Source organism: Alexandromys fortis, unplaced genomic scaffold (genome assembly GCF_014885135.2).
Source record: "Alexandromys fortis isolate MF-2015 unplaced genomic scaffold, M_Fortis_MF-2015_v1.1 scaffold_92, whole genome shotgun sequence".
Classification (NCBI taxonomy): domain Eukaryota; kingdom Metazoa; phylum Chordata; class Mammalia; order Rodentia; family Cricetidae; genus Alexandromys; species Alexandromys fortis.
Genome location: NW_026067972.1, coordinates 917,394 through 939,913, shown reverse-complemented (window position 1 = coordinate 939,913; position 22,520 = coordinate 917,394). Strand labels below are relative to the sequence as shown.

The following is a 22,520-nucleotide window of genomic DNA, read 5'->3' as shown; positions in this document are numbered from 1 at the left end:
TTTCGTGTATGTCTGGCTATCTCAGTAAACAAACCAACCTGTTCCCTTTGGAACCTTAAGGTCACTATTCTTGAAACCCTGTAATGAGGTACGTGTAAACCAATGACACCCTCCAGAGCTACTGACAGATATGCAGAACTGTTCTCCAGAAAGGTGCATCACTGCCAGCTTAATGTCATTTCATGACCCTGAGACCATGCTACTTCTAAGCACTGCAGAGATGAGGAAGCTTTCAATCACTCCAGACAGCAACATGATCCCCAAGTGACCCATTCACTTAGGTACTATGACCAGCAGTGCTCTGGGGTGTGGAGGAGCAGCTTCTTTCTTAACAGTAACATGAAGTGTATGTTGCAGTCGTAGCCATGAGGGTTTCCATACTGACTTCACACCTCTTCCAGGATTACTGTATGGGAACCATGATAATCAAATTCTGTACGTCAAACCCAAATGTTTCCATGCTGAATCTCATTCTCAGAAAACAGGAGCTGTTATGTCTAAACTTCAGGGCTCCAGTCACCAATACTTTGAAAGCAATTCACAACATAATGCCCTTGCTGTGTACTTAGTAATTATTAAAGGCTGTGACATTTTTAGACACTGTCCTGTGGCAGGGTATGCACCCGTGTGCACAGAGCAGGCCAGAGCAGGACCTGCCTCTCTCTACTGTTCTCCACCTAATTGCCTTGAGGTAAGGTGTCTTACTGAATGGGAACCTCACTTTTTTGACTAGTGGGCCACCCAGCTCTAGGTATTCACCTGTCTCCACTCTCTAATCGGGAAGTACAGGCACATGTAACCATGTTCAGCTTTTGTATAGGTACCAGGATTTAAACCTAGCTCTTCAGGCTTACAGGTCAAGCCATCTCCTCCACCTCAACTATTTTTTCCCAGTGAATCTGCTGAAATTTATATTTGCAATTAATGATGATGATTATTTCTTCTTCAAGGAAGTTCCCAAATAAAAGAGAACAAGCAATTTCCTATGCTTAAAATCTTCCTATAACAATATTTTATATAATATTTACATTCAGATCTATCTGGCAATCTATTTAAACAATCTCTACAAACTAAGTACATCAAAGTACAAAGATCTGCCAATCTAATAACTAGTTATAGATACCCTAAGGCCACCTTTAAGGTTATAGAAAAGATGGTTTGAGATATGCTTCATTTTGAGAATATGCAATATAGAATCTGGTAATAACTTTAAAACTTAATAGTTGTGAGATGGTCTTTTTTTTCAGTTCTATTACTCATTTTAAGAAAATAATAGATACAATGAAGTAAATTTCAAGAAGTAAAGACAACAGACTTTAATGAATCTGCTTTAATCCAAGAGGTGAACCCAGAATACAGTGTACTTTCTTTCATCTTTAATCATGGACTAAGCACAGTGAAACATCCTATATATAGCAGACGTTCCGTTAACTATCTAACACACTTCCTCATTTGCATATCCATAACAATCCCACACCTATGAGCTTTAGTAAGATTAGAATATTTTATTGCAACTACTACTTTATCCATATAGCGGACAAAGAAACATCTGAACTTGAGATGCCCTCCTATCTTAAACATCAGAATAGAAACATTACATAAATTACCAAAACTTGATTTTATTGGGGGCTGGGGGAATAGCCTTAGCAAATGTGAAAATGTTTTCTTTGTTGATTCTCCATGAAGAAAAAAGATGTATTCTTCTATAGGAAAAAACAAAAAAGTAAAGGGAGGTTTGAGAAGAGTTCTGAAGGGTAACACTTCACAAGGTTTGTCGGCCACCTCAGTGAGGAGAGTACAACATCTCAATGCAGTCAACTGCTGACCTGCTCAGTAACCCCAACTGATTTTCAAATTGGGAGGCAAATTACCAGCAACGAGTTCATCAAATTTAGATCTGTCTTGAACTGATGGAACATTATAGAAGTCAAGAACGTCTCCGACCCTGCACATCTGGTGAAGCCTGGAGTTAGGCACTGCATGGCCCAAGTCATCAGCTAAACGTGCCAAGAGTCTGAACTTCACATGACCATCATCCAGGGAGATGTCTTGCCAATTACTAGGAAGAGATGAACCAAGAACTTCTTTAAGACAGGATTCCAAGCGACTCTGGAGATCATCGGGAGGTGTATACACTCGGCTTCGTAAGGGCGGACACACCAAAACAGGTTCTGTCTTCACTTCTTCCACCGCCTCAGCCACCACTGGCTCCTTCTCCTTTCTGGAATGATCAAAAGCAAACATGTGAATCTTTGGCTGGTGATCTTAATGAAGCTAATAAACATTGGACTGAATCTTGCCTTGCAATCAAAATCAAATATTCTGTACTTGAGACTTTCTGAGCAAGTGGAGAGCAGAAAAGATAGAATGGTCACCTACCATCAGACACATACAGTTGAATCAATTTTTAGAAAAGAAAACGAAAGTTTAGCATATATTTTACATACTTGTAAGAATTCTAAAAATAAGTAAAGAACAAAGATAAAGCAAACTGTTCTATCTAGGAGCCTTAATCTTCTGTCTCAGTTTGGTTTCTATTGCTGTGATAAAACACCATGACGAAAAGCAACTTGCAGAGGGAAGGGTCTATTTTATCTTATAGTTCCGTATCACAGTTCATCACTGAGGGATGTCAGAGCAGGAACTCAAAGTAGGAAGTAGGAACCTGGAGGCAAGAACTGATACAGAGGCCCCGAAGGGCTGCTGCTCACTGCATTGCTTCCATGGTTCACCCAGAACTACCTGCCCACGGGTGGCACCACCCACTGTGAGATGGATCCTCCCACAATTTTCCATCAAGAAAATGTACCAGAGGCTAATCTGGTAGGGACATTTTCTCACTTGAGGCTCCTTCTTTCAAATGACTCTAAAACTTGTATCAATCTGACATAAAACTAGTCAACATAGCCTCCAAGAGCTATCCCTAAATTTACCTCCCACCAATTTCTTATATACATTACAGGCCTATACAAACTAAACTATATTCTGTTTTCCAAACACACTTCCACTTTCCTGACACTTGTTAGCTCAGGTTATATATCCTTTTGATATATCTTTACTTATGGAAATTATGCTTACCCTGTAAGTCCTAAGAACTTTAACCTGACACCCTAATCAAATGTTAAGTCCCCTTGATCTTCACAGCAGTCTACACTGCCCACTGTATCCCATCCTATACAAGTTTCAATTTTGATTATACACTACCTCACTTACAAGATCTGAACTTCTCAGTCCCAAATATCTTCTCATTTTTTTATTGGACAGTTCCTTGCCGTGTGTGAGGGGGCCATTCTACTAAGCAGTTACAATCCTAGGGACATGTAGCTCTAATCAAGTAAGAGTAGAAAGCTAAAGCCAGTCAACAGCAAATAAGGGACTGAAGAAAAACAAAACAGCAAAAAATCCCAAATAAAGATTGGAATCCAGTATCTCCATGTGATAAAACATTCAAAAAAGAACTCATGTCAGCCCTCTGACATTAGGTCTCCCTAAAATGGGAAGAAGAAATACTTTCAAATTCATTTTATAAAACCAGGATAGTAAAGCCAGACAAAGACAGCACAAGAAAACTACAAGTCAATCTCTCTGATGAACAGAGATGTAATAATCTTCAATAAAATAGAAGCAAACCATATTCAGTAACACCTAAAAGAAGACTATACCGACTAAATAGGACACTTGCTTGTACTGCAAAGTCTGTTCAATATACACAAATCAATAATATATGCCACAGTAACAAAATCAAATAATCATCTCCAAAGCAGAAAAGGTGTCTGACACAAAGCCTAACCTCCATCCACGATCAAAGCTCTAAACAAAATAGGTAGAATCTACCACAAGCTGATAAATATAATTTAGAAGCCCATAGATAAAATCATAATGGGGAGAGGGAGAACTATTAACAATACAGTTTTCTGAGGCACAAGCAAGGGTGCTCAGTCTCAGACATTTTTGGGGGGAGTCCTTCCTATGTACACTGGCCATGAACTCATCATTCTCCTGCCTCAACCTCTGCAAACACTATAACATCATACTAGAAGACCTAAGAGCCTCGAGAAAAGAAAAAGAAATATAAAGCAACCAAGTTACAAAGAAATAAATTTGTCTCTGCAGACGACAAAAGTCTCTTAGAAGAAAACCTCAGATTGTGCAACACATACAAGAAATTGCTAAAACTAATAAACCAACCCAGTAAAGTTGCAGGATACAAAATTAACATTTAAAAAAAAGTTAGTACTTTGGGGCTGGAGAGATGACTCAGTGTTATGAGAACTTGCTGCTGCAGCCCAGCATCCACACCAGCTTGCTAGCTCACAGCTACCTGTAACTCCAATCCCAGGGGATCTGATGCCCTCTTCTGGCCTCAAAGGGAATGATTCATACATACACATATGTACATAAATAAAATAAACCCTCAATAAAATCAATAGTTTCTTTAGAGAAATAATAAATTATTTCAAAAGAAAATCAAGAAATCAAGTTCGTTTACAATAGCAGGGAATAAAAGAAAATATTCAGGAAAAAAAATAACCAAATTGGTTAAAGATCATCTGCACACCGGAAACTGTAAAACACTGATGAAAGAAACAGAAAACACACATAAATGAAAAGACATCCCATGTTTGTGGACTGAAGAATCAGTTTTTTTATACTATTTTATCAATATTGTTAATATGTCTGCACTACTTAACATATTTAACCCAATTTCTAAAAAAAAAAAAAAAGAATCAAATGACATTTTTCAAAGCTATATTGAGCAACCTTAAATCATGAATAGCTGTAGCAATCTTGAGTATGAATAACCTGGAAGAAATCATACCTTACGGTTTAAAATTCTACCCAGAACTATGGTGCTTGACAATAAATAAACAGCAGTGATCTTTGTGTTTTCATTTGATGGAATTAGCCTGACTGCAGAAATCTCTTCTCTATGTATATTTACATCAGTACATCTATTTACACCTTACAGAACAGGTAACTGAAAATGAACATCAACGGCTCCCCTCTTACAAGATCAAAGATTTGATCTAATTAACCACTGTACCTTTAATATCTACCATATAGCAGACACTAAAATATTTGCTGAGTGAATAACAGAAACATGAACTGGGGACATTTGACACGAACCAAATGAGAGCTATTAAAGCCACGAGGTGATGACTCAAAATCCGAACCTACGATATTTGTTGTCCCTGAGGTCCCAGCGGTTAAGTTTCCATGCCCTAAATGTTACCTAGATCAGAGATGGACCCTACATGATGCAGTGGGGGAAAACTATAGGTAAGCAGGGAGTCTACAGCCACCGTGCGCGTGCACCTCTTCGGTGGTCCTCAGGTCCCTCGCGAGTCACAGTGCTGCGGCGTGGAAAAGAGACTTGGAGAAATGGAAGGCGTTTACAAACTATTTGTTGTATGTATCGATGAAATAGGAGAGGCGGGCGGAAGAGCGCAGGGGGAGGGACCGCTAGCGAGCACGGTGGTGGGGGAGAGACGCACAACGTTGTGCGGGAGCCTTTATTTCTGATTTTGCTAAACACATACACCCCCGCCAAGGAGCGTGGCTTACTGAGGACCTAGGTTCACATGTTAGGTTGATCCGTCCAGTGTGCCTTTGACACGTGGTTGCTGCTGCTGCTGCTTACTAAGGAAAGGAAGGAGCGAGGAAAAAGTGTTCCCATTAGGAGAGGCTCTGCCTGTCGCGGAAACGCGGGCCGAAGCTTTGCGCTCGGACCCCTCCTCCACGCTGACTTCTGCAGGCTAAGGACCAGCGTCCCATCTTAACCCTCTGAGCTCGTCCCTCAGCTTCTGGCGACTTTCGTGGGACGGAACCCATTGAGAAACCCTCAGCTTTACCTGGATCGAGACCAAAAGTCCCTACGTGCAGCCAAGGCACCGTTCCACAGCCAGCCTCTGCTAGCAAACCGATACACACACAGCGCCGCCATCTTCGACAGGCGTCCTCCCTGACACACCCGATCAGCCAATCAGATGCGAGCTTACTGCAGCGGTCCCCGTGGTGACCTATTCCGGTGCACACCGGGAAACGTAGTCCAGTTGCCATTTGCGGAAGAAGGCGGTGGCGCGCTGTCGGTGCATATTGGGAGTTGTAGTTGGAGAGGTTCCGTGACCGTTCCGGGTGACGCCTTCTGGTTCAGGGGGTGGTCTGTTGTAGCACTGTAGACTGTGAGGTGGAGAAATTGGCAACAAGGAGACTACAGCGAGGCCTGAAAGACTGTACAGTCGGGCAGGAGACGTGGCTCGGAGTTGCAGCCAGGCGCAATGTCTGATAAGCCACTAGGAACGTGACCGCTCCGAGACCGATGCAGGACCTCACCGGACACATCGAGTGAGCCTCGTCTTGGCGGGGCCTAATTTCCAGCGGTCGGCTAGGCCTCACCGGAGCCCCATTGCTGTGGCTGCTATTCTGGAACGAGGAGATGGCGACCCCGAGCCCACTGCTGGAGCCAAAGGTGAGCTGCGCCTTCCAGAGCTCTCCGTTATTTCGCCGCTCCCGAAGATGACCAGGCCGCGCATCACCTCGTCCCCAGTCCCCATCTGCTGGCAGCCAGCTCTAAGGGAGGACCCCAGCCAACCGCCCGTGTACCCCTTCCTTCAGGGTGCAGTTAGTTCACTTGCAAACTGTCCACGGGCTCTTTTTTTTTTTTTTTTTTTTTTCCGAGACAGGGTTTCCCTGTGGTTTTGGAGCCTGTCCTGGTACTAGCTCTTGTAGACCAGGCTGGTCTCGAACTCACAGAGATCCGCCTGCCTCCGCCTCCCAAGTGCTGGGATTAAAGGCGTGCGCCACCACCGCCCGGCCCCACGGGCTCTTTTTTATTTTTCTTCCAAGAGCAATGTGATAAGTCGGCTGGAGAAAATTAAGACTGCCCCAAGTTAGTTCTCATTTGTGAATTTCCCAGGCGAGGCCCTTTTTTTTTTTTTTTTTCCCTCTCCTCTGTCTTGTGCAGCTGGCATGATGTCCGAACTCAAGGTGGATGCTTAGGGACCTAATGGACTTGAGTTGAATTGGGTCACAAGCTGGTGTGGGTAGACCATTAGAGAGGGACAGTGAGGTGAGAGAAGTTTGGAGAGGTCTGGAGGCTGTTAACTAAAATTAAAATAGTAGTGCCATTACTGTGTAAGATCTAAACCCGGAAGGGCCTTCAGTTTGGAAGGCTCGGGTTCAGATCAGTTCCTTTCCAGTCTGAGGGTGCCTGGCTGTACCTGTCAGTTCTAAGAATTGTCACCTTTTGATGCTCTTGCTTGCTTTGTCTTCCTAGTGAATGGGACCATGGTAAGTGATAGCTTCTCCCACTTGCATTGGTAGAATTGGCCTTGAGACAACCGGAACTGACCACCGAAATCACTGTTTCGGCAGTTGCTGACATTTGAGGGCGTGGCTATGTTTCTTCACCCAGGAGGAGTGGGATTATCGGGATCCAGCACGGAGGAACCTGTATAGAGATGTCGTGATGGACAGTTATGGAAACCTGCTCTCGCTCGGTAAGACTGTGTTGTTTCTCTAACACATCTAACAAGTCGCTAACACTCATGGTCAGAACGCTTCAGCCGGTATTACTAATGTCAATACTGTTTCCTTCCAGAATTCTGATTCAGCTTTCTCAGCCCTTAATGATTTCCATGACTCTCTTATCCCTAGCTTCTTTGTAACCCAAATGCAAGGTTTCCTAGCTTCCTGATCTCACTCCGGTGTTGCTGTGTGCATTTCTTCCTGGTCTGTCTCCTCCCGCCCCTTTTCACCGCCTTCTGGAGCCTGGGTTTCTTCACATAGTGTTCCTTACCCCTCCTGGCCTACACTGAAACCTGGCACAGCCCCAAGGACACCACTTCTCCGGCAGGCCTCGAGTGGGGGCTGCTCGTTCCTCCTCCCTGTTGCTTTGTCTCAAGGCTGGAAGACCAAAGTTAATTGTTCTCCCAGCTCTTCAGTGCCGCTCGCTCCCGAAGCGTCTTCGGCCTCCCAGTCACGTCCCCTGTGTCACCAGTCTTGCGCTGCCCATTCTGTTCCTTACTATCATCATCTGTTAACTTGTGTTTCTTGGCGGGGTTGGTGGGGAGAGGAGGCTTTTAGTCTTTGCTTAACCCAGTCAGTAAGTGAGCCCCCGTGGATCTCAGTCACATAGAGTCCAGGCATCCTGCTTTTCATGCTTAGGAAGTGTTCACAGCATTGATCCTGGTCATAACTGTTATAACAATTATGTAATAGTGTGTCTGAAAACACACTTTTCTGTTCTCTGACTCCTTATATCAGTAACAGTTGTGGACGATAACTAAATAAAGAGGTGAAGCAGGCTTGCTTCCTGCCCCGGTGGAGCTTAACGGTAGCTTGTCTTGCCATCTCTCCTTCCCCTTTCCACCTACACCTATTCATTCTTGATGTCCTTCCTGCCTCTGGGTGTGTTTGTATCTTCCCTGTGGTTTTGGCCCCTTCCTGACTTGGGAAGGTCTCTTCTAATCAGCAGCATGTTGTCTGGCCACTTTGATATTATGCTATATTTATTATGCAAATTTCAAATCTTATATATATTAGAAGATCTGTCCCTTTCGCCCCCTTCTACCTAATACCCAAGCACCGCAGGAAAATTTCTCTCACTAAAGAATCCGTGTCCTATAAGTATCTAGTGAGGGGGCGTGTTTGTTTTGAGACAGGACCTCACTGTGTAGCTCTGTTGATCTGGAACTCACTTTATAGACAAGGCTGGCCTGGAGGTCACGGAGCTCCACCCACCTCTGCTTCCTATGTGCTGGGAATTTCTAAGGGATTAAAGGCATGCAACATCACACCCACCATAGTGTGTATGTGTGTCTCCTAATTTACATTGGGTTTATATCGCAACAACTTTTTTTGTATGTGATAAGCTTCTTTTCCTATTAATTTTAGTTGCAATTTCAAAACCTAAAATTTCCCCATCACTCTGTGGGCTTCACCTTCTATTTCACAGGCAAAATAGAGTTCAGTGACATGAATTCTTAGCTCCTGTGCCCCTCGTCTACACACCCTTAAAACAGCTTCCATCTTTTCACTAGAAACTGAGCGGTAGTCTCAGTTCTTGGTTCGTTGCTACTTAAAGAAATTGGGAGGATGTTTCTGGGGGTCAAGCCTAGGGCCTTGATTATGCTAAGCAGCCTTTCTGCCAGTGAGGTGCATCCCCAGCATGTTGCCCTTCGTAACCTCTGTTCTTATGATAGGCTTACATCATGGTCTGCCCAGTTTGGGGAAAAAGAAGTTTAAGTGAACCAGTGGTTTCTTCTTGTTGTTCCCAGTGATTTAATGTGTCTTTTCCCACCAGGGTTTTATAAATTCATGTATATATTGCACATTTTTATCTTTTGATATCTGAATTTTGTCTTGGCTCCTCAGTCCCCTTAAGTTGTTCTCCAGGGATTTATTAACAACCTCATTGCCAGATACAGGAGATTCTTTGTACCTTATTTTAGCCCTTTTTGAGTCTTTATGACTTCTTTATTGTTTTGTTTTGAGACAGGTTTTGCTTCATAGCGCAGGCTGGCTTCAAATTCTCAATCTTCCTGCTTCGACCACCCAAATTGCTGGGATTTCAGGCTTACCACACTACACATGGTTTGCTTGAAACTCTTTAGTGCTTCTCCTTGTTTGCTTGTGTTCCTTCCTAACTCCGCCCTTTGCTCGGAGGACCTAACCTGTGCTAGGCCATTAGCTGCTGATATGGGATGCTAAATCTCACCTAAGAAATGTTGTGTGGCATCTGACTACCTCGTATGGAAATCCTAGCTCTTCCATTGCCAGATTTGACTGTGGGGGAAATCATTTTATTTTTCTTCACAAAACAGAAATGGTAATGACATGTTTCTATTACTGGGCTAGTATATTGGTAAAGTACTTCAAATGCTGACTAGCAGCTAATAAAAATAGTGAAAGTATTGATTGATTTTTTTTTTTTTTTTTTTTTTTTTTGTCACCTCTGTTGAACTCCAGATCGACAGTTTTCTTCTTTTGGAAACAATGTAGGTTATGTCTGACATGTTTCAGACAATCCGTTGAGATCTGGGGGATCTTCTCTGCCCAGTTTAGTACCCCTCTTTACTGCCTTGCCTTCCACCTCTGTCCATCTGCAAATCTTTCTCTATGTCAGTTCTCATTACACTGGCCAGCATTGAGGACAGCACTCTCTTTCTCAATGGATGCCTTCAGTGCCTACTATAAAGCCGAGCGTGAATGGTCATGTTTCTGAGTAAGTTACATGTTAATTTAAAAACTCTCTCTCTTAGGTAATTATTGCCTCGTGCTAAAGTAGGTGCTGACCGCCAAGGTGATTTTGTATGTTTAAAACTGCTAATGGTTCTGCCACACTAGAGCTTCACAAATTCAGCCTCTAGATGGCACCCGCCGCCGTATGCCATGGTGTGCCTGGCTCACTGCTAGCTGAGCTCCATGGAGGGTATCAGAAGGGTACCTGGCTGACAGAACAGGGCAGTGCTCTGTTCTCATATATGGAAATACACACACTGGCAAAGGTAGAGCAGCGAGTCCTTTGGTGATCTTATGCTTGCAGGCTTTCTTCTTTATTTAATCTTAAATATTTCACTGTTCATAGTTTCTCCTGCCACTGTCTGTTCATGCTCTTCAACAGACCCCACTTCCGTTCCCTTGACCAGTGCTCCCTTACCCAGAGACCGCTGTGATGCTGCTGGTCCAATGCAGTGTTCTCCTCCGTCCCATCTGTCTTCCCAAACAGCGCTTTCCCCCTTTTACATCAACTTTTTCACGTTGGTTTTTCTTTAAAATCTTAGTAACTACATTGATGATACAGCTGATAGCTATTGACTCAGTGGATCTTGTCAGAACTGAGAAGCATTGAGCCTACAAAACCTTGAACTCTGACCGTGTTTTCCCCCTCTGGCCCTGTTCTCTCCCCAGTTAATGTATTCATTCAGTTAACAGTTACTAAATGCTGCACTACGCCTACGAATTCCAGTCCTTCCCCATTCTCCCATTTTGTTAACCGAGAAAACTGACCATTTTATAATTTCTTTAGATAGTAAAGTTATCAACTGTGGCCAACAGATCAAATCTGTCCCACAGCCTGTTTTCATAAAGCAATTTTTATTTAAAGAGACGAACCATTCCTTGATGTAATATCTATAATACTTCTGAGCTGCAGTGGCAGGAACCATTTAGCTGGAGTGTCTGGTCCTTTACTAAAATACTGTCACAACTACAGGTCTAAAGTTGATGTACTTTCATGTTACGCTCAGCAGATATCTTCGCAGCTATCATATCATTAGCCTTATTTAATGCTAGTCCAATCCAGGAAGAAACTTCTTTCAACAGGGCCACATCTATGATAGAATATATAGGCATCATTATAGCTGATCAGAATAATACTGAAAAGAGAAGTTGACTCAGTCTCAAAAAGTTAAGGAATTGTAGCCTGGATAGTATAAACACTGTTATTTATCTATCTTTTTTCTTTCTTTTCTCTTTTTTGTTTTTTGTTTTTTGTTTTCGAGACAGGGTTTCTCTCTTTTTAATGAGAGCTGTTTCATGCTAATCTGTATGCCCTTCATCACACACAACCTAAGCAATTTTTCTCTTCTTAATTTTTGTTTTTTATTTTCATGTGTATAGGTGTTTTGCCATGAGTGTCAGATTCCCTGGAACTAGAGCTACAGACAGTTGTGAGCTACCATGTGAGTGATGGGATTTGAACCTGGGTCCTCTGGAAGAGATGTCAGTGCTCTTAACCACTGAGCCATCTCTCCAGCCTCTATTTATCTAGTTCTATAGACTAGGAAATCCAAGCTCAAGGTGCTGATAAACTGAATTCTTTATAGAGATCCTCTTCAGCGAAAATGACTGCCTTCTTTGTCCTCATGTGACATGGGGAGGAGGATGTGTGTCTTTGTTCTCACAAGGACCCTGTATTCTGTTCTGAAGACCCCACTCCCTGATCTCATCTAAACCTGTCTTTTTTACGAGAACCCCCTTCTGGTCGCTGGCAGTGGGACCAAGATCTATCCCTGGTGCATGAACTAGCTTTTCAGAGCCAATTCCCTATGGTAGGATGCCATACTCTGCCTTAATGCAGGGAGAGGGGTTTGGTTCTACCTCAACTTAATCTGCCAGGCTTTGTTGCCTCCCCATGAGAGGCCTTACCCTCTGGGAGGAGTGGACAGGAGGTGAGCTGGCAGGGATGTGTAGGGGGCAGGAGTGGTGGAGATGGGAAGGAGAACTGTGGTGGAATATAAATGAAATTAAAAAATAAATACATAAAAATTTAAGACTTCAAAGTGCATAATATTGTTTATAGGCCACATTTACATTAGTATATGTTCTAATAATGGTTTTGGTGTTTACATTGTGGGCAGATTCCAAAATCATCACAGTAATTTTTTTGTCTTTGTGTGTGTACCTTGGTACTAAGATTACATTCACTTTTATTTCTATAAATAAAGATTATATTTTCATATGAGAGAGAGAGAAAACCCTCTTCCAAATCTTTTTTTTTTAAGATTTATTTATTATGTATACAACTTTCTGCCTCCATTTATACCCACACACCAGAGGAGGGCGCCAGATCTCTTTACAGATGGTTTGGAGCCACCATGTGGTTGCTGGGAATTGAACTCAGGACCTCTGGAAGAGCAGACAGTGCTCTTAACCACTGAGCCATCTCTCCAGCCCCCCTCTTCCCAATCTTAACACATTAACACAGTGGGGTTTAGGATTGCAACAGAGAGGGTACAACATTCAGTCCATATAACTTTTTTCTGTATCTTTTCCTTGGCCAACTAGTCTTTCTTCCTCTGTCCACGTGTTTCTGTTCTTTTTAACCGCTGTTTTCGCAGGTTGCAATTCTAGTTGCATTCATTTTAACTAGCTTTTCCGTTTCTGGGTTTCTAGAGAGGCCCACTTTGAGTCAGCTTGCCTGTGGGAGATAATTTAATTGTGAGCACAGGATGGGAAGACATAGAGGCATGACATATAATCTCATCAGTACAGGTAGCCTCAAACTACAGTAGTTTTCCTGCTTCAGTGTCTTTGGGTGTTAGGATTATAGGAGTATGCTGCTATCCCTTTTTCTAATCTTGTACCTTTTTAATTACATTTTTTCCTAAGTTTATTTTTTGCTACTACTCTAAAGATCCATCTTTCACTTTTCTATAGTATTTACTAGCACCTAGTAAATAGACTACATTTTTCATTTTTTTCCACCAACTATGAATATAGTTTATTTCATTCTTATGAATAGATATCCCAATTCTTTATTCTAGGTGCTGCTATTTACTTAACTTGTAATCATTATTAGTATTTTCTCTCCAGTTTCACTTAACGTCATTTCATTTGGCAGTATTTTGTGTCTGACCTTTGAATCCTAGCTCAGAACTTAATATTTAGTGTGCTTTAGATAGTCGGGAAATTCTGGTTAATAAACTGTAGAATCTCAGGCTCTTTGTCTTTCATCCTCCTAGGTTCCTCTTATGTGTTCTTTTCTCTCAACTATTTGTCTACTCATATCCCAATAATGCTTTCCCATCCTAAGTTTCCTGAACTTACTATTTTCTTGCCATGGTATTCTTTCTTTGATAGTCACACTGCTTTAAAAACTAAACAACAGTAAATAAATCAGATAACTAATGTTAACTAATACTAAACCAAGAATAGTGACACACATCTCTACTCCCATCTACAAAGAATGCTGAAATAGAATCTCATGTGCCCAGGATTTCAAGGCCAGTCTAGACAATATATCTTGCCTCTTTGTAAGATTATCTGATAAATATGTATTATGAATTAATTTTAAAACTGAAGTAGTGGACTGGGTAGTGGCAAGCCTTTAATCAAGTGGGAAACAAAGGCAGGTGGATTTCTGTGAGTTTGAGGTCAGCCTGGTATACAGAGCTAGTTCTAGGACAGCTAGGGCTGTTACACAGAGAAACCTGTTTCAAAAAACAAACAGATGAAAAACAAACAAACAAAAAAACAAAAATGGAAATAGTAAAAGATAAAAGAAAACACACATTAATTAGTATGTTTACTAATTAGTAGGTTGGTTTATCTTTGTGACCTTGTTTTTCTAATAATTTCTCTTTGCCATGAAAGAGCTTGCCTGATAATTATATTTTTTATTTATAAATATTTCAGATGTTTTAAACAGAAATAAAGGTGAAGAGCCAACTGTGAAAGAAGAAATTGAGGAAGGCATAGAACCACCAGGTGTAATAGTAACAAGAATCAAAAGTGAAATTGACCAGGATCCTATAGGTAGAGAAACGTTTGAACTTGTTGGTAAGCTAGATAAACAAAGAGGGATCTTCTTATGGGAAATACCACGTGAATCTCTGACCCAGGAACAGAAAAAGTGCAGAGGACACGCTAATGTTCGAAAGAGACCAAACTCGGAAGAGAAGTGTCATAAATGTGAAGAGTGTGGAAAGGGTTTTGTCCGCAAGGCGCATTTCATTCAGCATCAGAGGGTCCATACTGGTGAGAAGCCTTTCCAGTGCACCGAGTGTGGGAAGAGCTTCAGCCGGAGTTCCTTTGTTATCGAACACCAGAGAATCCACACGGGGGAAAGGCCCTATGAATGCAGTTACTGTGGGAAAACCTTTAGCGTCAGCTCCACTCTTATCAGACACCAGAGAATCCACACCGGAGAGAGGCCTTACCAGTGTAGTCAGTGTAAACAGAGCTTCAGCCAGAGAAGGAGCCTTGTTAAACATCAGAGGATCCACACAGGCGAGAAACCCCATAAATGCAATGACTGTGGAAAAGCTTTCAGTTGGAAATCACACCTTATTGAGCACCAGCGAACACACACTGGTGAGAAACCCTATCACTGTACCAAATGCAAAAAAAGTTTCAGCCGGAACTCACTGCTCGTGGAACACCAGAGAATCCATACTGGAGAACGGCCTCATAAGTGTGCTGACTGCGGGAAAGCTTTTAGATTAAGTACATACCTTATACAACACCAAAAAATACACACTGGGGAGAAGCCTTTTCTTTGTATTGAATGTGGGAAAAGTTTCAGTCGGAGCTCATTTCTTATTGAACATCAGAGAATCCATACTGGTGAGCGTCCTTACCAATGCAAAGAGTGCGGGAAGAGCTTCAGTCAGCTTTGCAACCTTACTCGTCATCAGAGAATCCACACAGGAGATAAACCCCACAAGTGTGCGGAATGTGGAAAAGCCTTCAGCAGAAGCTCAGGACTAATTCAGCATCAGAGAATACATATCAGGGAAAAGACTTCTCCATACAGTGAGGCTAAGGAAAGTTTTGATCCAACCGGCAGTCTTGATGCACAGCAGGACGCCTACCCCAAGGAAAAGTCTTACAAATGTGAGGAGTGTGGGAAAACCTTCAGTGTCAGCGCACATCTGGTACAGCATCAGAGGATCCACACGGGTGAGAAGCCCTACCTGTGCACTGTCTGTGGGAAAAGCTTTAGCCGGAGCTCGTTCCTCATCGAGCATCAGAGAATCCACACTGGTGAGAGGCCTTACTTGTGCAGGCAGTGTGGCAAAAGTTTCAGTCAGCTTTGTAATCTTATCCGACATCAGGGTGTTCACACCGGTAATAAACCCCACAAATGTGAGGAATGTGGGAAAGCCTTCAGCAGGAACTCGGGTCTCATTCAGCACCAGAGAATCCACACAGGAGAGAAACCTTACAGGTGTGAGCAGTGTGACAAAAGCTTTAGTCAACAGCGCAGCCTCGCCAACCACCAGAAGATCCACAGAGAGGTGAGAGCCCAGGAAGTCTACGAGTGTGATGCTTGTGGTGAAGCCTTTCATTGTCAGCTGTCTCTAATTCAGCATCAAAAGTTGCATATTCTGTGGATGCAGTAAAATTAGAGACACTTGGATGCCCAAACCTGAGACTAGCTACCGAAGTGCAGTTTTAGTATGGCTCCAGTGTGGGTCAGATATAGTGAGAAAACAATTTTTCCTTGGCCTTGTGCAAATAGTTTCTAAAGATCCTATGAATAGTGGACAGTGCCTGTGGAAAACTGACTTAACAATTACTCTTGGTTTTGTACCCTCAGAGATTTGTTGGTCTGTCTAAACCTAACCTTTTAGGTGAGTTGACTGGACAAATCATAAATGTTCTGAAGGACCAAGTGAATTAATGCAAGGGAACTAGGAACAACTGATAGAAAGCTTTAAATAATTCAGAAAGTCTTGTGTCCCCATCTCCTAGAGTTACCCTTCAGTTCTACAAGTCAAACCTCAGTGAGTAAGCAAATGTAATTTGGGAAAGTCCAGGTATGTTCAAAGTCACTATACACTCTTTATCGTTGTCTAAAAAAGTTGTGTGGAAAATTAGTTGTGAAAAGTGGAAACTCCCTTGCTTCCCTGGGTGATAAAATGAGTGAGTGAATCAAGTTATGAAGGTCTTTGTAGGCAATTAAACCAATAAAGTTGTTACCAAGGAGTCTTTGGGAGTCTTCCCCTGATCCCCAAAAAGGGCCCCAAAAGATAGATCACTGGTTTATTTTGTGCTGTGCCATCTGTGAAACCTGTTTGTAATACTATATCAATATAAATTTATTCCTGCATAATCGGGAACATGTGAAAGTGTACATATTTTGATTACCAAGAATTGGACATAAAAAAGACCTAAAGTATATGCTAAAAAATTTAGATATTTTGGTAGTTTTTTAGGTTTTATGGTAGATTTGCATCCAAGTTTTAAATCTTCATTCTTGATTCTAGGTCTTTTTTTAGTTAAAACTTATATGCTTATTAATTTATGTATCTTAATCATTAAAACCTATTTGGGTTTTAGCTTTGTGTTTTCAGTTGCTTTAGGGTAATATCAGCCCTAATAGATTTCCATGTTTTGAAAATCAGAGTGGAAGGTTTGAAGGAAATTCCTATTCTCTCTGTGACGCATTAGCATTTTTCTGGAGTACTTTAACATAAGATTAAATCTGGGTACTTCAATACCTGAGTATAGAGTTCTAAATCATCAGAACCCTGACCCTAACGCTGGTAATTTAAGCAAATGTTTTTCTACATACCATTGTCTTAATTAGGGTTTCTATTGCTGCCATAAAACACCATGACCAGAAAGCAAGATGGGGAAGAAAGGGTTTATTTGGTCTGCATTTCCACATTGCTGTTTATCACTGAAGGAAGTCAGGACAAGAACTCAAACAGAGCAGGATCCTGCAGGCAGGAGCTGGATGCAGAGGCCATGGAAGTGTCCTCCATACTGACTTGCTGCCTATGGCTTGCTCAGCCTGCTTTTATATAGAACCCAGGGCCACCAGCCCAGGGATAGCACCACCCACAGGGGCTGGGCCCTCCCCCACTGATCACTAAGTGAGACGTGCCTTACTCATTGACGGCACTTCTTGAATTGAAGCTTCTTCCTCTTTGATGACTCAAGCTTGTGTGGAGTTGACACACAAAGCCAGCCAGTACAACTGATCCCTTGTCAGACTTGACACACAAGCACATCACTATTAAGCAACAACCCTTCCTTTCTTATTCACCCCCAAGGTCTCACATAAACAAGACAAATAACTTTCAAAGTCCCACAGTCTTTACAAATTCAAATACATTAAAATTTCATCCCTTTAAAATATCCAATCTTTTTTAAAACTTCAGAGTCTTTTAAAATTCAAAGTCTCTCAACTGTGGGCTCCAGTAAAATATGTTCATGCAAGAGGGAAAAATCAGGGCACAGTCACAATCTGAACTAAGCAAAACCAAGCTCCAGTGGTATAAATAGTTCAATGTCCAGTTATCTGGGATTCACTCCTGATCTAGACTCCTTCACAGGTCTTGGGTCACTTCTCGGGCTCTGCCCTTTGCAGCACACACAGCTTGTCTTCTAGGCTCCTGCTGACCCCCCACACACTGCTGCTGTTCTTACTGGTCTTTCCTTGGTACTGGCTCTCCCAAATACTGGGGTTCCTTGCTGCAGCTGGGCTGCACTTTCACCAGTAGCCTCTCATATGCTCTTTTCGTGGGGCCAGCCCTCAATTTCTTTTGCCTGAGCCCTTCAGTCCTGGGCCTTCAACTGCTACTGAAGCTGCACCTTCACCAGTGACCTTTCCTGTCCTCTCACAGTGCCAAGCCTCAGCTGCTCCTCATGACCCCTTCATGCCTTCAAAACCAGCACCACCTGGGTGATGCTTGTACATTACCAAGTGCTGCTGCCAACACAAGGTACAAGCTTGGCTGCTTCTGGAACACGGCTTCTCTGCATTCTCAGGAAACACTTCCCAGAAGATTCCACCTTGATGTTTGTCTCTTCCTAATTACTGCTAATTTCTCCGCTCCAGCTGGCCAACATCGAGTATTCCAGCAAAGCCAAGTTTTGCTTCAGTAGTTCTGGTATCACAGCTGATTCTTCAGCCCCAGCTAACCAGAACCATAGAATTTTAATTCAAAATAGCAAATGGCCCTGATAGAGTCTTTAAACTTCCCACTGAAACTTTGCAAGCCAGGCCTCCATCCTCTACACTGCTCTCAACATTCTTTATCTTCCAAGCTCCTAAAGAACATCCCACTTCACACTCAATGGTTCTTCTAGCCTAACGTTCTAAAATCTTTCCACATTACTCCCTAAAGTGGTCAGGTCTCTCACAGATAAATAACCCCACATTTGGTACCAAAATCTCTATTAGGATTCTCTGGAGTCACAGAAATTATGGAAGAATTCTCTCTACATGGAGAGTATATATATGACTTACAGGCTGCAGTCCAATGGCTAGCTGTGCCTGGAAAGTTCTACAATCTAGTACTTTCTCAGTCCCATGAGGTTGGGTGTCTCAGCTGGTTCTCTGTAAATGCTGGAATCCCAAGGAAAGAGGCTCCAATGCCAGTGAAGGAATGGATAGGCCGACAAGGTGAGAACAAGCAGGTGAAGAACGCACAAAGGCTTCCTGCCATCGTCTTTAGATAGGCTTCCTGCAGAAGGTATGGCCCAGATTAAAGGTGTGCCTCCCCACCTCAAGAACCAGATTAAAGACATGTGCCTTCCACCTCGATATCAGGATCAAAGGCCCATGTCTTCCAGCCTCAAGATTGAGTCAAAGGCTTGTTGTCTTGCTGCTTTAAGAGCCAGATAACAACTGTGCCCTCCATTTCTGGATTGCAGTTTATTACAGATATTGTCAAATTGACAACCAAAAATAGCCATCAAAACCACACGTTCAAAAATTTATTCTCAAGCATCCTTCTAGCCTCAAACTCTGTGTATGTTCATGTTGAGACTTATATATACAAATATTGTGTTTACATAAGTGTTGAGACTGTATATATGTGGTAATATGTCTGTACATTCTGTTATATTTTCTGTACATTCTGTTGTTATATTGTCACTCTACAGTTATAAATTTTTTTTTGTCCTGACTTTCTTCAGTGATGATACAGTTATAAATTTTGAAACTATTTTTGTAAAACTAATTCAGCATGTCAGATGCTTTAGCAGATAAAGGTCTTTGCTCCCAAGACACGATTTTCCTGATGTACAGAAAGAATGACTGCGTTTTGTCCTCTGACTTCCACATTTCCACATGGCAGCCACACAATCTCAAACACAAAGTAATTTTTAAAACCACCCTACTCATTAAGCTGTGAACCCTGAAGTCCAACTACCAGGAGGAGTCGCCCCAAGAGACCATCTCTCACACCACAGTTAATGTAAAAGCATGAAGATTTTATTAATTCTGTCATGACAAGGTCTTTCAGCATTTGAGAATCCAGAAAGACCCCGAATGGCTGGTACAGGCTGCTTTTAAAGTAAAAAGCCACAGAAACAATGGGGGGAGTCTGGGGAGTTCTTCAACTATTATGATTGGCTTATTCAAAGGACTATTACCAATAATTGGCTGGAGAGTGATTGTCAGATGATGTAAGAGGAAACATTTGAGGGTCACTTGCCCCTTTCCCAGGGACTGAGTCAAAACATCTGTGGACATCTGTGAGTTATCTTGTCCCAATTTCAGGAACAGAGCTCTGTTTGGAGAACACTCACAAGGACTCAGGGAGATGGAAAGTTCCCAACATTTTTAGTATGTGCATGTGTAGTTGTTAGGTCCTTGGTTCCCAGGGGAGGGGGGACACTACTGCTGAAAGGCCTCAGCTTAAAGTTCTACAAAGCTACACCTGCCCTACATCTTTTCAGTCTATTTTATACCAATGGTTCCTAGGGCAAGATCTCAACTAATGATGAGGCTCCTTAGAACACCTTAATTTTTTAATACTTATTTATTTATTTATTTTGAGACGGGGGTTTCTCTGTAACTTTGGAGCCTGTCCTGGAACTAGCTCTTAACCAAGTATGGTTTCACTAAAGCTTAGATAAGATAATCTGTTCTGGGGACAACAATTCTTTATCCTAATTCCTTGAGACCATGTGTTTACAAAGTCAGATCTTTTCAGATTTTATGGAGAAAATGTAATGTTAGCACCATTTATTACATAACTGCTCAGGGCCTTGACCATGCTCAGACACATTAATATCTTTATTGCACCAATCATCACAGACAGCCTCAGACCTGTTGACATGTTTATTCTCTCAACAATACACACACATATCATAGATGAAAACATCACATACACACACGCACACACACACACACACACACACACACACACACGAAAACAAGCCATGTCCATGGGCCCATAGTTAGTGGTAAAGCCAGCCTTTGAATGTGAGGGTGTCTGTTGCTGTGCTAAAACAGAGTGACCATAAACAACTTGGGGAGGAAAAGGTTCCTTTCATCTTACAACTTACACACCATCATGACAGGAAGTCAGGACAAGAACTCAAGCAGGGACCTGGAAGCAGGAACTGAAACAGGCACCATGGAGGAATCCAGCATGTGGATTTGCTCCCCCATAGCTTGCTCAGCCTGTTTTTAGCACCTAGGACCACCTGCCCAGGGGGTGGTACCGCCCATAGTGAGTTGGGGCCTCCCACATCAATCACTAATTAAGAAAATGCCCCACAGGCTTGCCTACAGGCCAATCTAATGGAGTCGTTTTTCTCAATTGAGGTTCCCTCTTCTCAAATGATTCTAGTTCAGGCCAAGTTGACATAAAATAGCCTGTGCACTAAATTCAAAATCTGTGCTCCCTTCAAAGAGGAGTTTTCAAACTATAGTAGCCTAAGTCTCCCTAGCTGGATTTGAGACCTTGGATGGTTTATTAGGGCACTGGAACTCAGCTTGCTCCTCTTGCTGTGAGACCCCTCAAGGCTAAATCAGGTGAACCTGCAGTCCATTTTTGGCCTGGCTTAATGCCTTCCCCCTTGATATCTGTAAGTTTTGAAAACTTATTCTCTTTGTCACACACAGTATGCTTGTTAGAAATAGTCTCAGTATCTTGTTTTTGAAAAGCATACTGTAGGCTCATATTTGAAACAGTTTTCTCTCACAAGAAGAAAAGGGTCCTTAGATTGCTAATGGTTGAAGGTCTTTCAGTTTCTTTCCCATAATTACAGCTTCTGTACCTCACTTAAATGCTACCACCTCCTGTATTATACCAAGCACCTAGCTGGCCTCTCCTCCCCACTGACTATGCCCCAGTAAGTAGCTTCTGAGCTTTCTTTACTGCATAGGCTTGTTTGACCTGAGGGTATCATTTTCCTTTAACACATACTTTCTTTTAGTTTCTTTCTGTTTATTGTCAGATTTTATTTCAGTATCTACTAATATTTGGTGATCAGGAAGACAGTAGGAACTGAAGTGAAAGTCATGTAATAAATAGTTCCCTTCAGAATTCAGGAAATGAATGCAAATAAGATTTCAATGAGAAGTATAGCCCTTTAATACAAAGGTGTATCAGACAGCAGCTAGGGAAAGTACTGTATAAAAAATCCTCTCTCCCAGGAAAATGTAAACTGATCTTGACCAAAGATAAAAGCCTGATTATAATAAGTCCATCCTTAGCCATTAACAGCATCTAAAAGGTTTGTTTCTAGCATGGATCCAGGCAGTTTTTAGGCAAGAAGAGATCTGTCCGCACAAGGTGCTACTTACAAGCTTTGAGGGCAGTGGCATATGGGAGTACTAAAGTTCCTTCTTATTTCATTAAAACCAGCACTATTGTAATGTTCCAAGTGGCAATTTCTAACTTGAGAAGAACAACGGAAATATTTGAAAATTCTAATGCAAAGAAGTTGAATGGAAAGCAGTCCCTTCTAAAAAAAAAAAAAAAATACCTAGTTCCTGGAATGTAAATCCAAATTCAAACCGTCTACCAATGTGACTTCCACCCCCTCCTCTACCATTTAATCCCTCTTTGTCATGCTTTGTCACAGATTTATAACACCTCAGCTACTTGTTTGAATTTTCTTCCTGCCTCTTTATTCTCTGGATCTTTATCTGGATACCACTGTAGTGTCGTTTGTCAGTGTGACGTCCTGATATCCTCCAGTGAGCCATACCTCTGCACGCCAAGAATGACACTAGGAACCTACTGTGTTTTCCCAGATTGGAATAAAGTCTAGACCCTGAGGTCTGTGCTCCTCACCTGCTCTACTGAGATAAACTGAAAGAG

At 42.1% G+C, this 22,520-nt stretch overlaps 2 protein-coding genes across 7 annotated transcripts; one reads left to right on the top strand and one right to left on the bottom strand.

Annotated features, from left to right (window-relative positions):
• Positions 1-1,287: 1,287 nt before the first annotated feature.
• Mrpl50 (mitochondrial ribosomal protein L50) lies at positions 1,288-6,013 on the bottom strand. Its single transcript, XM_050156000.1, has 2 exons — positions 5,853-6,013; positions 1,288-2,221 (listed from the first exon to the last, which is right to left on the bottom strand). The coding sequence occupies exons 1-2, from the start codon at positions 5,942-5,944 to the stop codon at positions 1,831-1,833; spliced, it is 483 nt and encodes a 160-aa protein (XP_050011957.1). The 5' UTR covers positions 5,945-6,013; the 3' UTR covers positions 1,288-1,830.
• Positions 6,014-6,129: 116 nt separating this feature from the next.
• Positions 6,130-16,787, top strand: Znf189 (zinc finger protein 189). Of its 6 annotated transcripts, XM_050155995.1 has the most exons (4): positions 6,130-6,469; positions 7,324-7,499; positions 11,623-11,684; positions 14,140-16,787. In XM_050155995.1, the coding sequence occupies exons 3-4, from the start codon at positions 11,633-11,635 to the stop codon at positions 15,846-15,848; spliced, it is 1,761 nt and encodes a 586-aa protein (XP_050011952.1). In that variant the 5' UTR covers positions 6,130-6,469; positions 7,324-7,499; positions 11,623-11,632; the 3' UTR covers positions 15,849-16,787. The 6 variants fall into 6 exon arrangements, with proteins under 6 accessions (XP_050011952.1, XP_050011951.1, XP_050011950.1 ...); XM_050155994.1 differs by lacking the exon at positions 11,623-11,684 and having other exon boundaries at positions 7,418-7,499; XM_050155993.1 differs by lacking the exon at positions 11,623-11,684 and having other exon boundaries at positions 7,415-7,499.
• Positions 16,788-22,520: the final 5,733 nt, after the last annotated feature.